Source organism: Coptis chinensis, chromosome 6 (genome assembly GCF_015680905.1).
Source record: "Coptis chinensis isolate HL-2020 chromosome 6, ASM1568090v1, whole genome shotgun sequence".
Classification (NCBI taxonomy): Eukaryota; Viridiplantae; Streptophyta; class Magnoliopsida; order Ranunculales; family Ranunculaceae; genus Coptis; species Coptis chinensis.
In genome coordinates this window covers 2666605-2682091 of record NC_141461.1, presented here as the reverse complement: position 1 = coordinate 2682091, position 15487 = coordinate 2666605, and the positions used below count along the sequence as shown (strand labels likewise).

Genomic DNA, 15487 nt, shown 5'->3' with positions numbered 1-15487 from the left:
CAATATGAAATCCTTTCTCAAACCGACCACGATGATTTGTTTCGGCGGTTGAGCACACTCAAATTCAAAGATACAATGATCTTCTTGTCCAACAAAGCTACTCATTTCCACTGGTCGAAATCTTGCTCTAACTGGTACAAGTTCGGTGACCTGAATACCAAGTATTTTCATGCTCTAGTCAAATGTCGTCGGCAAAGATCTTTCATTCACCGGATTAGTGACCCTACAGGGGCAATACTCACTGAAAGGCGCTAGATTGGAGATAGATTGACGGAATTCTTTGCAACATTAATGACAACTTCTGAACCGTCTTTGGATTCGGAGATTCTAAATGTAGAGACACCAGTTTTGTCCACTGAGGATCTTCTTTGTCTCGCGAAGCCAATTGACAATAAGGAGATCTTGTTTGCTTTAAAACAAATGCACCCTTTCAAAGCTCCAGGGCCTGACGGTTTTCAAGCAATTTTCTTCCATCATTTCTGGCACCTCGTCGGACCACAGGTGTGTGATGCGGTAAACAGATTTTTTACCCAAGGATCTTTTTCACTACAACTCAATCATTCTTTCATTGCTTTAATCCCAAAAATTTCACATCCTACATCCCCTGAACATTATCGCCCAATCAGCTTAACTAATGTAGTGTACAAATTAATCTAAAAAATTATTGTAAATAGGTTACGCCCTATTCTGAGGAAAATAATCAGCCCTTATCAAACCGATTTTCTTCCACAAAGAAGTATCCATGACAATGCTCTTCTAGCCAATGAGTTTTATCATAAAATTAGAGGTCGTGGAAATAGGAAATCCAAGTTCTTTGCTTTAAAGATTGACATGCAAAAAGCTTTTGATAAACTTGAATGGTCTTTTCTTAGAATTGTTCTTTCCAAATTTGGATTTCCTATTGACTGGATTAACCGCATTATGTTTTGTGTGGAGAAAGTTTCTTACTCTATTCTCTTAAATGGAGCTGCTCATGGTTTCTTCAAACCAACAAGGGGTCTCAGGCAAGGAGACCCTTTATCTCCGTATCTATTCATTATATGCACTGAGATTCTATCTTTGAATTTTCTGAAGTTACAAAGACAAGGTCTAATTCATGGCTGCCGTCTTGCAAGACATTGTGCTGCTGTTTCCCACCTTATGTATGCCGATGATCTCTTTGTTTTTGGGAAATGTGGTCTGCCGGAGCAACTTCATTTGAACAACTTGTTATCAGAATACTGCAGAGTTTCTGGCCAGACAATTAACAGAGACAAGTCTCAGATTCTTCATCATCCGAAGCTCCACAGGAGGCTTGTTTATTTTCTCCGCAAATCCTTCAGAATGCCTTCCACCAGCTGTATGCCGACTTATTTAGGAATACCAAATCTTACAGGTAGAGGCCGCATTCATAAATTTGCTCCGTTACTCCAACGTTTTCAAAATAAGCTTGCTGGCTGGAAGTCGAAGATTCTATCTAAAGCAGGCCGTTTGACCTTGGTAAACTCTGTTTTATCTTCAATACCGACTCACACCATGCCTTGCACTTTACTACCGGCACAGATTGTTGACACTATGGATGTCATAAGAAGGTCTTTTCTCTGGGGGCACTCTCCTTCTGAACGCAAGATGCATTATTTTTCTTGGAGGCTTGCTTGTACTGCCAAGGGTAATGGAGGACTTGGCATCAAAGACCTACAACTTCAAAATTATGCACTGTTTGCCAAAAAAGCTTGGGATTTGCTACAGCAAAATTCCATGTGGGCGAAACAGATGAAGGGCAAGTACTTCCATTCAACAAGTTTTCTCAATGCAAAAATTCGAAGCAATGACTCCATCATGTGGAAGCAACTTTGTGCGGTGCGAAAGGTGATTAGAGCTAGTTGTTTTTGGAACATTGCAACTGGTTCATCAATTAAAGCATGGGAGGATGCTTGGATTTTAAATGCTAACGAACCTCTGTCGATGCCTCCAAAACCACAGGCATGTGATTTGGAGTTAGTTGCTGATTTTATAAACCATTCTAATAACACATGGAATTTGGAATTGCTTCGTCAATTTTGGCCGCCTGATTTTGTTCATAAAATCACTTCCATTCCATTGTTTCACACGACTGATTGTGATAAACTTGAATGGAAGTGGACCAGTTCGGGATGTTTTTCTGTCAAGTCAGCATATAATGGATGTCTACATTTGGTGAATTCTGGAAGTAGTTTGGTGTGCGAACAAAGGGTTTTGTTCAAATTTGTATGGAGACTCAAGTTACCTTTTCGAATTAGATTTTTCTTGTGGCAATGTTTGCAGGGTGTCATCCCCACAGTGGATCATTTGGCATCTCTTCATTTTCAAGTTTATGCGCAGTGTACTCTATGTGAGACTACTTCAGAGACTCCATTTCATGTTTTTTTCGAATGCAGCTTTGCAAAGGCTGTATGGTGTGGTACAAATTGCTTGACAATGATCGACGACGTCCTCTACTTTTCTGTTCAGGATTTTAAACAAAGAATTTTCCAGATGTTTGATACTGATGAAGGAAGCAAAATTCTGAAGGGGATATTCAAGTTTGCCTGCTAGGACTGGGTTTGTGGTTCATTTGGCTTGCAAGGAACGACTCACGTTTCAGCCGCAACAGTCCAGATCCTATTTTTTACATCAGAAAGATTTATGGACAGCTGCAAATTCTTAAAGACATCCTAGATGAAAAAGAACACAAGGAGCTTATCACTATATATATTAAGTGGCATCCACCTATTGAAGGGTGGGCAAAACTCAACACAGACGGAGCTGCCCTTGCGAATCTGGGATTCGAAGGTGCTGGTTGTGTTTTACGAATGGCTAATGGTCAGTTTATCATGGGTGCTGCGATCCCAATACTTCACACCTCCAACAATTTGGCTGAGTTTTTGGCTATGTTATATGGTATCCATTTGGTCGTGAGACTCCGCCTCCCAAGATTGAACTGAAACCGATTCTCAATTCTCAGACAAATACATGATCGCTACAACGGTCGATACAAATTGGTCATTGGCGAAAAATAAACAGGGAAATCATGTCCTTGTTACAAAATTTTGAGGAATTCATAATTCTTTGGTGCTACAGGAGGGAAATTCAACTGGCCGACTGTTTTTCTTCTCATGTTTGCTAGTTTGGCATCGTCGATATCGTGGAGAGCACACCCAGTTGCAGAAAACACATCTTGGTCTCTAGATGACTTAAGTTTTTTACCTCCTTTCTCTTCAGTTTGGTTACATCGATCACCTGTTTTTGCTGCTTCAGTCCTAGCTTTTGATGCTTGGGGCTTTTGTAAATATAGAATTATAAATAAATAAGATCTTAGCTTTCGATCAAAAAAAAAAAAAAGTGTCAATCAAGTACTCAAGTGCAAATCTTTTCGATCAAACATTGTGGTGCTGGAAAATTATGCTTCTGTCAAACAGAGACACCACAGTTGACTTCCACAAAATGCGGTCCATTTAGGTCATTTGACTTTCATAGTAGCGTTGTCTTTGGGGTGTACATATAGTTTTTAGTGGGTGAAAATAATGATTCTTCACTAATAAAACGTAATCCATTCTCATCATCCTCGTTTCCTTGTGGAAGCCATGGAGCTCCAAACCATCCCTCGTTCTCCCTTTTCAGGTACACTCTACTTTATCATTCTTTTTCATTATCTTCATTTACTTGTCTGTTAACAGTATACCTCTATATATTTACTTCTCTCTACCAATATCATATATTTTTACACTAACTTAATTATCTCCCCTTTCAACATGCAATTTGAAAATCTTTGTTTTTGTTGAGTTATTATACACTGTCTGTGACATACCTGAAACAGTAAATATATCTCATATTTGGCCTCTTTTTTGCTTAATGTGTTATATACATATATAACAGAATGTTTCTGCATTTTAATGCGCAAACAATCCCGCAATCGGAAAATTCATTACAGAAGTAGTTCATGCAATGAAAAACCTATGTGGGGCAGAAGTTTCCAGAAGCATATAAGATCGGAAATGAAATATTCAGAAGGCATTGGACCTCACATTCCTAGTTCAAGTGGAGTAGGAAAGGATCCATTTTTGGATTCATATGAAACACGTCTAGCTGACGCCCGTGTGCTCTATTGTGTTGCTCCAGCCTTGGGTCATAACCAGGTATATTAGATTCAGTCATGTATGAAAATTGAGCTCTACTTTTTGTGCTAGTTTTGACAGTGTAAACTTTGTTATTGATTGATGTGTGGACGTTTCTTCATAGTGTATATTAGTTGAATTTTTGTTATATTATCTGTACTGGAGGGCACTGATAGAATTAATGATTTTAGGAGTCACATCCAGAATCTAACTTTCGGGTTCCTGCAATTATGAGTGCCCTTGAAAAAATGGAGCTCACTACAAAGGTATGAAACATGGTCTGAACTCTTTCTCAATGATAGTATCTTTTCACTAAATATGACAGGGGAAATTGTTTTGCAGTTTTAATGAAATATTTATATTTGTGTTTTTCAAGCCTTACCATAAGCGACCGCCATTGGGAGGTCTTTTGGGTTAAGGCAGCTAACTAACATTTGACTGTGCGTCCCCATTTTGTGTCTGTCTCACCCTTTCTTCTTCCTCCAACTTCTTTTCCCTTCCATTCATCATTTTCCGTGAGTCATGTTACCGATGATCGACGATCGTCAATCCTCACTGCCTCACGGTATACTAGTTGGTAGTAGTTACTTTTTGTCTATGTTTCCAATAATTTCTGTCCTGTCATAATGTCCAAGTAAATGCATTGAAGAGAGGTTTTTTTTCAATTAGTAGATAGTAACTTATGACCTCAGAATGATTTTCAGAAAAGTCCTTACTGAGATTTGTTGAATAACTTAATGTATTGTTGTTGGTTTTATTGTACTCTTAATAATGGTCTTTGTAAGTTGCCGCTCCCTAATTGGAGCCACTCGTTCCGTATTTGACACGACTACACGTGACCTACTCAGGCTCGCCGTGCTGGTGTTGCATGTTGATTGCAACAGAGTTTCCTTTTATTTAGGGAATTATACCAGCTCTTTACAATGTGTGAAACCCGTGTTGCTGTACACTAAACCTAAACCTCTACCTTAGTAAAAAAAAATGTGCTTGGTAATTTCTTTTAAACAACATAATATACAGCTCATGTTCCTGTTGACGCGGTTCTCCTTGAGGCGTAATTTGCTACTTAATTCCTCACAATAAAAATACATAGACCATTTGCTTTAAGAATCTTTATGACTTGACTTTTATAGGTTGAAAAAATTGCTGAACTTTTTTCTGTTAATATATTCTATTTATTGTTCTAGTTTCGTAGCTCGGAGGTTGTTGAACTTCAAAATTTCAAGCCTGCTTCGGTGGATGATATTACTAGTGTTCATTCAAAGGCTTATGTTTCGGGTCTTGAGAAGGTAATCTTGTCTTACACTTGTTTGGTTTCGTCCTTTACCAGCAGTTAATTTTCTATTAGGAAAGTACGTAAGATACATTGTGAAACATGTCCATATAGATATCTTGTATAAATGTTGCGGATGAAGACAACTTTTATGCTCGTACCTTTATTCACCTACCTTTTGAGCTAAAAGTATTTTTGTCTCTTGAGTATGTGGTAGTGTTATATATTAGACATGTAAATGATTGTACATCGATTGCTTAGTCAACAGTAGAAGATGAAGACAATCAACAGTCAAGATAGTTACAGTTTAACAAATGATAGAGTGACAGTTGTACATAAGTTTTCTGTTGAAGTAATTAATTATGTTTTGTAGTATAAATACTTGTAACAAACAAATGATTGATGAGTAATGAAAATAACATTCATTTGAGTGTAAGATCTTTTGTTCGTGGTATCAGAGCTTCTCACCATTCAGTGTTGATCCAAAATCAATTTTGAGAATTTTCATAGAATCATCAAAACAATACTTAGATCTATTACCTCTAAAGATCAAGTCGTAGATTTCTTCAGATTCAAGATTATCAATTGAGTTTTTCAATCAAATCTAGGGTTTCAAATGGCAAGAACCAATCAAACAACACAACCATCAATGAGTATCAATCAAATTCTCACTGTGATCGATAACACTCAATCAATTGTGAATACAGTTCTACCTGGTTCTGATTCAGTTGCTGCAACTCAAAATCCAGCAATAACTACAAATTTAAGTGTTGTTGCTCCGATTCCAGCATCAAACATCAATTCTAATGATTCTACTCAAGTTCCTATGTTCAATGTTAACTCATCTATGCAAGATCGACCTTCAAATCTCAATTTTAGTGATTCTACTCAAGTTCCTTTGTTCAATGTTAATTCAGCTATGCAAGATCGAAGTTTTTTTGGTTTTCAACCAATGATTTCAAGTTTTAATGGAGTTCAGTATCAAGTGCCAGTTTATACACCTTAAAGTCTTAAACCCTTAATTGCTGCATTGCAGCTTGAGATAATTCTCAACTGTATGACTTCAATAACTGGGGTTGTAAAATTTTGTTGCAATATTTTGTTCTCATCCCAATTTTATTCTTATACGCTCATTCATCTTTAATTCAATTCAGGCTAAAATTCAAGAGAGTGAGATAAAATTACGAATCCAAAAAATTTATCCTTGATTCAACTTGAAGGCTCCATTTTACTTCTTTAATTGTTTAGATAAAATTCAATAAAATACGTAATGTAAGAGAACTAAATGCATGCAACTGATTACAATGTTTTCTTTGTAAAAAATGTGTCTTTATGAAGCCATGTTGACTTGGAAATTGGTTTTTCTATGGAATTATGGAAACACCAAAACAGTAATATCGTGAGCCCTTAGTTTCCCTATATCGGATAACTCTAAAAGCTCATTTAAAGTGGTTAAAGGTTCATCTGCCTTGTGTATACTTGAAACACACTCGATCTAAGATATAAGATTGCGCAGTAAAAAACACTCACCTCCATTCACTGTTTTTTCAGTTACTGGTGTTTTGCTCATCATCCTTTTACTAGATTTAATTCCTCACTGAGGCATGTCTTCATTGTTTTTTAGGGTCGCTGCTATACTTATTGGTTAAGTATGTTTTTTAGGCCATGGATAAGGCTTCTGTAGAAGGTCTAATTTTTATTGAAGGCTCGGGACCCACATATGCTACTGAAACAGTGAGAACTGCATCCCTCTTTTCTTATTCTTCTCTATATTTGTATTCTGTTATTCCCATTGCAAGTATCTTTTGGTTTCTGAAAGGTAGTATTATGTATTACTTCATCATAGGATCTACAAGGATGATTTGCGCAATTCACCGTTTGTGTTACGCCTGAGTGTGTCTAATAGTCAACCTTTTATGTACTTCACCATTTCACTAGAATGATGATTTGCGTATAATCTCTATCTTTTGAAGTGTGTTCCATGCCTTTGACTCACATATTGATTGTCCCGAGATTCTAGATCAACTATCAGTCCATGTCCATGAGAAAGTCTTCACTAAAACATTTCACAGCATGACTGGAGGTGTAGTCTCATTAGGAGATCAAAATGGAGTGTGATACTCGCAAACAGGTGACTGGTAAGGGCTACACTATAGTTGGTTGGGAGTTAATTAGTCAGTTAAATTGACAAGTGGCCTCTAGTCGTCTCGGACCTACCATGCCTATTTGGTGATGAATTAATTGGAATTAATACTATGATATTTTTGACAATTTTTAATATGCAGACCTTCCAGGAGTCACTTATTGCGGCTGGAGCCGGGATATCCTTGGTTGATTCAGTGGTACGTTCCAGTGCAAAGCGTATTCCATCATCACTTTCATTTCACCTCTGTTTTGTTCATTCTGATATGAGCTAGTAAATTCTCGTTGGGGTTGTCTACCTGCCAAAAGATGCCATATGATATTTCAGGTAGCAGCATCAAGGATCAGACAGAGTCCACCTCTGGGATTCGCCTTGATAAGGCCTCCAGGACATCATGCTATTCCAAAAGGTCCTATGGGCTTTTGTGTCTTTGGGAATGTGGCTGTTGCTGCTCGTCATGCTCAGCGTGCTCACGGACTGAAGCGCGTTTTCATTATTGATTTTGATGTCCATCATGGCAATGGAACATGTGATGCTTTCTATGATGACCCAGACATATTCTTCCTTTCAACTCACCAAGTAAGACATCATTTGCAAAGCACTTATAAAAAAAAACTTGAAGAAGTTGTTGCTCATTTAAACTTGCATTATATGTACTTCAGCTTCATCTGTTTATATTATCTTGATGCCATTTTACTCTCTGTCCTCGTGGTAATTCTATATGGATAATAGCCTTTACATACGAGCTCATAGAGTACCTTAGTTTTGAACTGCCACTGTTAAATCAGGACAAAGCTGTTCTGAACATAGTTTTCAGTGACTTGTGGTAGTTGATGAGTTGCTAGGCCATCAGGCTACCAATTATCCATTTCGTCTTGGTTTCAGTCTTTCAGAGTTAGTCACTCACTCTGACATTCATATGTAAAGACTGAAACTTGGCACTAGGCTTTAACCAAAGATGGACGACTTATGAAGTTGTTTGCTACACATATATCTATCTTCATTACTTCAATGTGGAAAACCCACAGAATAAGATTCAGTTTGAAATTTCTATAATCTAGGACGGAAGCTACCCAGGTACCGGTAAGATAGATGAGGTTGGCCATGGACGTGGAGAGGGAGCAACACTAAATCTTCCATTACCCGGAGGCTCTGGTGATAGTGCAATGAGATCTGTGTTTGAAGAAGTCATTGTGCCATGTGCACAAAGATTCAAACCAGACATAATTCTTGTCTCAGCTGGGTGCGTTTCCTTTTTCTTTTTCTTTTTGGTTTTTTTTTTGTTTGTTTGTTTGTTTTTGGATAATTATTGTTTACAGTTGAAACCTGGTCAAGAATGTGAACTGTGCAAAATTATAACCTAACTTTCACCAGTCTATACACATAATCATGAAAATGTGTTGATCAGATATATTTGAAAGGGAAAATTTTGAACTGTATTGCATGAATGTCTTGAGAAAATAGTCACCCTCAAGCTCCTAACAGAAATTGTTTTTCCCTCAGTTACGATGGCCATGTGTTGGATCCACTAGCTTCTCTGCAATTTACAACTAATACATACTACATGCTCGCATCAAACATTAAGCAATTGGCCAGAGAACTCTGTGGGGGCCGCTGCGTCTTCTTCTTGGAAGGTGGGTACAATCTTCAATCTCTCTCATATTCAGTAGCAGACTCATTTCGAGCTTTTCTTGGTGAGCGGAGCTCTTCATCCCAATTCGACGACCCTGCCATCTTGTATGAAGAACCTTCAGCCAAGGTGAAACAAGCTATTCAGAGAATCAAATACATACATTCGCTGTAAAAGTTTACTTTCTACCGCACCGTATGTTAAACAGGTGTATATATGCTATACTTGTTTTTGAATAGTTGTGTATATCATACAAATAGGTCGAATACTATGCAATAAACGGGATAATCTGTTTTGATGCTGTAGTGCTCAGGTTTTCTTAATGTACACATTCTGTATGTAATATTATGCTTATGCAACAAAAATTTAACTGGAGAAAAGAAGTTTGCTATTATATTTTCGCCTTTGTTTTTTCTTTTGATTAGTACGATTACTGCTACACCCCCTTTTTTCTATACTAATGTCGGGGCATCCCTTTTTTTAACTGATGTCTCATACATTATTTGTAATACCATTCCCTTTCATAAACTTGGGTCTGAAAGTCGGGGCACTTAATCAGTGATTGTATTCTCAACTTAAAGAAGTCATTGTGCAATGCGGACAAAGAATCATTAAGACATAGTTCTTGTTTCGATTTGCTAGGTTAGTTTCTTTTCATTTACAATTGAGTCCGACTCTGTTGCGGTGAGTTGGTCTAGATGGCAAAAGAAGTAACCGTAGGAAGGGGAAGGTGCTTGCCTTTTCCTGTTGTTTAAAAGCCTTTTCAGTGCGGTTTAGAGCACAGTAAGTACCGCCTGATATTTAATTCCATTCCCGTGGCTTTCTCCCTAGTCTCTGCTCTTAATTATGTAACATTATTACATGGATGAGGTCACATTAGTTCATATGCTGTTGGAAGTCATTCAAATAATCCAACACCCTGTAGAAGCTATGCTCAACTACTTCAGCTCAGGAAACTCCCCAACACCACTGTTACTGATATTCCTCCACTCAAACAATCAGAGAGGTAATTAGTTACACACTACACTAATACAGTAATACTACACCTTTTCTTTCTTTTTTTCAAACCAAAGGAGAAACCCAATTGGAGATTACATCACAAGACGTCATGATGAGGAATTGGCCAAACCAAGCATGTTTCTTATATTGGTTGTGTTCCATTACCAAATGAGTGCATATATCTATTTCTATTTGCATGTGGTACACACTCAATAACTTGTATGTCCTCCTTGCAAGGTACTACTCTTCATTGAACAATTTGGCATATAAAATGCTGATAAGTTTATAGTCTTTATGCTATTGTGGGCAGCAAAGGGGAACCATGATTGCTAAGGTGGGGGTGGATTTATTGGTTTCAGCATGCATTGGCTTCGTTCCTAAGTGATTTGACTTGGTACTTCCATAACACGTCACCACACCCACACTCTTAGAAAGTGAGCTGAGTGATATATATCTGGTGATGAACTTAGAAAGTGAGAGTTTTAGTCATGTTGACGTACTCATTTTGGTGTGTGACATATGCTGCTGAAGCTTCAATGGGTCCGTTACACAGTTTTAGTATTGAAAATATAGTTGATCGTGGTTCGTGTCCTGGACACGCGTTCGTCCATTGAAAGTGGTAAGTAAACACAAAAGAGTAAGGAAATTCGCCATAGATATGCTTCAGTTGTCATAATATAATCTTGTCGAATATTACCACAAATAAATAATTTCAATATTGGTAGTCATTTTCTCTGCTTTTGCGTCAAACCTGTCATATGTCACATTATGACGGCGTAATCTGATGTAAGAATTTGGCAAACTGAATATGAAAATGCAAAGGTTCGATTTAGCCAGAATATAACATCCACTGCACCATAAGCTCAGCCGTATAACTATGTATGAAAGAGATGGCCACGAGCATTTTGTGGATGTCAATAGCATGGTTCACTGTACCTCTACATGCGTCTTGATGCCTACAGCTTGTGATTTGTGAACAATAATGAAACTCATTCTGATCAAATTTCTATAACTAGATTGACTTGCTTTAAGGTACACTTTGGGTTAAAACTTAAAACTCAATAATTAGAGGTACACTTTTGTTACAACTTGAGATAGACAAGAGAGAGAATGAAAGTAACTACCAACTTTGTTAGGTACAGGGCACTTACAATATCTGATGTTCAACTTTAAAGTCTAAAACTCACCACCAGAGTCGTTTTAACTTTTAAGTGAGAGACCACATCAAATAACATGACAAGTATATTACGGCTGCTAAATCCTGTTAAGATAAGTTTACGAGTAAACACATGACTTCGCCGTTACTAGGCGAAGTCACAAAGATCTCAACTTTAAGTGAATGTATGGAACAGTTTTGAAAGCCATTTTGATTTCGTAGGACCAAAAGACTATCGCAGTAGCTGAGGCGGAGAATGGCAAACAGGGTACCCAACAAATACGGAAAAGAAAAACAAAACAAAAAAGCCTCGTATTTGTACTGTGAAGATACAATTATACACCAAGTGGCATTCTGAACCTTTTTTTAAGGTATTTGACTCTATTTGTGTTGGCAATGTTCTACTTTTTAGGACTCTTTGCGGTTGTTTGGGCAGTTGGGTTGCATTTCACGAGTCATGAGGCCATTAAAAGGCTACAATTGTAGATCTAGCTAGTTGATATGATGTGGCTCATTCATAGAATAGAAACAAAGATGGCCTAAATATAATTTACATTCCTTTTCCCTCCCATGATCCATTAAACGTCTAATCGTGTCAATTCATCATGGGTCGTGTATATATTGTATAAAAGTATAAGACATAGAAATGAGAGTAAGCATGACGTTCTAGAAAGGCCCGCATTATAAATCTCATATCACAAAAAACTAACAATATGCACTAGTTATCGCTCCCTCAAACACAACAGATTCCGTTATAATCAATGATTTTTCAATGAGCTTTAAATGAATAACTTCACAACATTCCGTTACCGCCGCCTTCCAAACCCCCCCACAAACTCAACTCAAAACTTCAATTGTCATCAAACCACCTTCTCTCTCTTATCTCTCTAACTCTTTCAACCCCTATAAATATCAACCAAGACAAACTTAAAAACAACTTCAACCCCACTCTTCATATCTCATATAGGCATATCTTATTACTTGTTGCTTCATTCTTGTGCATTTTATAACGTTGAGCTATCGATCGATATGGGAGATGATAATGTAAACCTCCCTCCCGGTTTTCGGTTTTATCCAACCGATGAAGAACTCGTCGTTCATTTCCTATACCAGAAAGCGGCACGCTTACCTTGCCAACCAGATATCATTCCCGATCTGGAACTCTACTCCTACGACCCATGGGAGCTCAATGGTACGTAAATACAACTCCAATGATGAATTACATTCTATTTTGTTGCATGAAGAATTACTTTGTTATACATAGCAATATCAAAATGATCACTTGTAAATCGTAATATATGGTGACGTACTTACTCTTCTCGTATATTTTGTGATATGTTAATTGTGTACATGTAGGTAAAGCATTAGCAGGAGGTAATTATAAATGGTATTATTTCAGTAGGAGGACACAAAGTAGGATATCAAATAATGGATATTGGCAACCATTGGGTGTTGATGAACCTATTATTTCAAGTAGCAGTGGCAAGAAAGTTGGTATGAAGAAGTACCTCATATTTTGCTTGGGTGAAGCTCCTATGGGGATCAAAACAAATTGGATGATGCATGAATATCGTCTCTCTGACAGTGGTACTAGCAGTAGGACATCCAAAAAGAGAGCAAAACCACGGGTAGGTTTTTAATTAGCATGCACATTTACAAAATATATATCCAATTCAACCTCTAGGTAGCTTAGTGAGTTAATTACATAGTTTTTAAAGATCATCAAATCAAATCTTTGCTGATTCCATCATACATGATTGATCGAGTTGTACTATTGACTCAAATTATTGCTGCAGGAAATGAACTTAAGAATCGCATATGAATCCTATCTCCCATCCATAAAACACTCGATCTAGCCTTCAACTTTGGGCCAAAAAGAAATGCATAGGCAATACGTACAATATATAACTAGTACTTATTTTTGTACTTCCACGTCAACCAAAAGTTGGACACCACCCGTAGGGTAGTTTCTGAATGATTTAGGGGTGTCCAACTCAATTCAAAATATTCGTGACCCTCATTTTGGCCAACCAATATTTTACCGTGTAAAGCTTTACAATTCAAACACCATGGCACTTACATATAAACTCGATCGGCCTGAGTTGATTGTGATTCAAGTTGACTCAATAAACTTTTGAACAAATTATTTTAGCTTCTGCGTTACTCAAGTTACAAGAAAAGATTGAACTTCCAAATTCTTGCAATGACTTTTAAGGTTTCGCAGGAATCAAGTAAATGGGTCTTGTGTCAAGTATTCGAGCGCAATGATGGCTCACAAGGAAGCTTCTGTGATAATGATCAAGAATTATCATGCTTAGACGAAGTTTTCTTGTCCTTGGATGATGATCTAGATGAAATAAACTATCCAAATTAGATCAAATCAATGTGATCTAAATTTGACTAATGTCAACATATACATTACATCCAAATGTTGTTAATATTCCAATGTTTAAAATAAGATATTGCAGCAAAGTTTGGTGACACTTAATTGTAATTGCCACCTTCTCATTTTTTATTTTCCGCATATTGGAGTAACTGAGTAAGGATAAACGTGGAGTATGGGTGGAGCCCAAGTAGCACCGTTAATATTTGCTGGGCTTTGAACATTCCTTCTTAACTTTTGGCTTTGTTGCATCGATGATTTGATGGTCTTTGGTGGTCACTGGTGGTTGTCTTGTACTCTTGTGTCAAATTAAAGTCTCAAAGAACTGGAAAGGAACAGTAGTGTTTTTATGGGTGTTTGCTTAGGCTAGCATTTCGTCATATACATGTAAGCGCTTGCATGTCTGACAGTTTTCATCCTATATATATATATATCTGTGACTCTGTGGCACTAAACAACTAAGTGATTATTTTTTTTTCGATAATAACACATAAGTGACTAGCATTAGTCAATCTACAATAAAATATAAAAGGCCAATGTATTAACGTACCTTTTTGATATGGGAGTGACTTTCTTGGATCATCTAGCGCAAAAAAAAAAAAAAAAAAAAAAAAAAAAAAAAAAACACTGGATCATCTGTAAATAAACCATGACTTGCAAAGTTGCATTGTCAATATCTTTCCACTCGCGGTGCCAATTGCTATATAGCCAATTAATTTGATTGGCTTACTCATGTTACAACTTCGTACACACACGGTTTCACAGCACAAACATATGTTTGATACTTTGATTGATCATTGAATATGCACTTACTATGAAAAAGATTTATTTAATTAGTTTTGCGGGTTGTTGTGTGTCCCCTTAGCCGCAATTATAATAGTAATATTCCTTGGTTAATAAGCTTGTAACCACTCTCTAATCATCCCAGGCCGCCCAAACAAAAATAGCACATTTTGTTCTCTTCTTTAAGGGAAGAGGTGTTAGGTCTACTCATATTCATGCACGAAAAGGATTGGTTTGAGGTAAAGAGAGAAGTTGACTTGTTTAATAGAGACAGTTACCATTTATTTGTTTCTTGGAACTTTAGAAAGATTGCGATGTAAAAGAGTGCGCTCACTTGCTTCTTAATTGCAACAAAAGCCAACCCAATATAAAAAAGGACTGCCATATAATGTGGTTAAAGGACTTTGCTTGAAACAATGAGATCATACAATGAGATCATTTTGCAAAATGATCGATATCATTACACAAAACATGCTCTTGGACCTATCTCAAGTTGTTCATAAAAGTTGGTGTAAGTTGAAATGGACATGAAGGTTTATATGGAAATGGACCTACTCTTCCATCCCATAAAATCCCTTAGTTAAGTAGGTATGGCGATAATGATGATTTACATAATTAAGTTAGAAAGAGGAACTAAAAGGATAATTAGGCCAACATGATGCTTTTGAGCCTAACTCAATATACTAATCCATTTAAGATCAAGCACATCTATATATGAAGCAAAGTGTTCATTAAGCAGAGAGTCAACATCCACATGTAGTATAATACGAGATTTTGTTGATCAATTACAAAATTCATGCGAGCTTATGATGTAAATAGGAATTTGAAATTCCATGAAGAAATTTTACAAACCCTAATTTCAAAAACTTGGGCAGAAAAAAAAAAACATTTACATCACAAAAGTGAACTATCCAAGTCCAAGACCAAGCCCATGGGCTGAGTTGGAGGTTGGGCTTCTCCTTGGATTAAAACCAAACCCAACTAGCCCGCCCAAGTTTACACCTGAAC

General features: G+C 37.1%; 2 protein-coding genes across 2 annotated transcripts; both read left to right on the top strand.

The window, feature by feature from the left end:
* Positions 1 to 3477: 3477 nt before the first annotated feature.
* On the top strand, positions 3478 to 9552 carry HDA14 (histone deacetylase 14). Its single transcript, XM_086566900.1, has 9 exons — positions 3478 to 3618; positions 3874 to 4133; positions 4304 to 4378; positions 5300 to 5401; positions 7048 to 7119; positions 7671 to 7727; positions 7856 to 8107; positions 8590 to 8771; positions 9032 to 9552. Exons 1-9 carry the CDS (start codon positions 3582 to 3584, stop codon positions 9330 to 9332), a joined length of 1338 nt encoding a protein of 445 aa, XP_086423026.1. The 5' UTR covers positions 3478 to 3581; the 3' UTR covers positions 9333 to 9552.
* Positions 9553 to 12076: 2524 nt separating this feature from the next.
* XND1 (xylem NAC domain 1) lies at positions 12077 to 13771 on the top strand. Its single transcript, XM_086565790.1, has 3 exons — positions 12077 to 12505; positions 12670 to 12941; positions 13538 to 13771. Exons 1-3 carry the CDS (start codon positions 12343 to 12345, stop codon positions 13685 to 13687), a joined length of 585 nt encoding a protein of 194 aa, XP_086421916.1. The 5' UTR covers positions 12077 to 12342; the 3' UTR covers positions 13688 to 13771.
* Positions 13772 to 15487: the final 1716 nt, after the last annotated feature.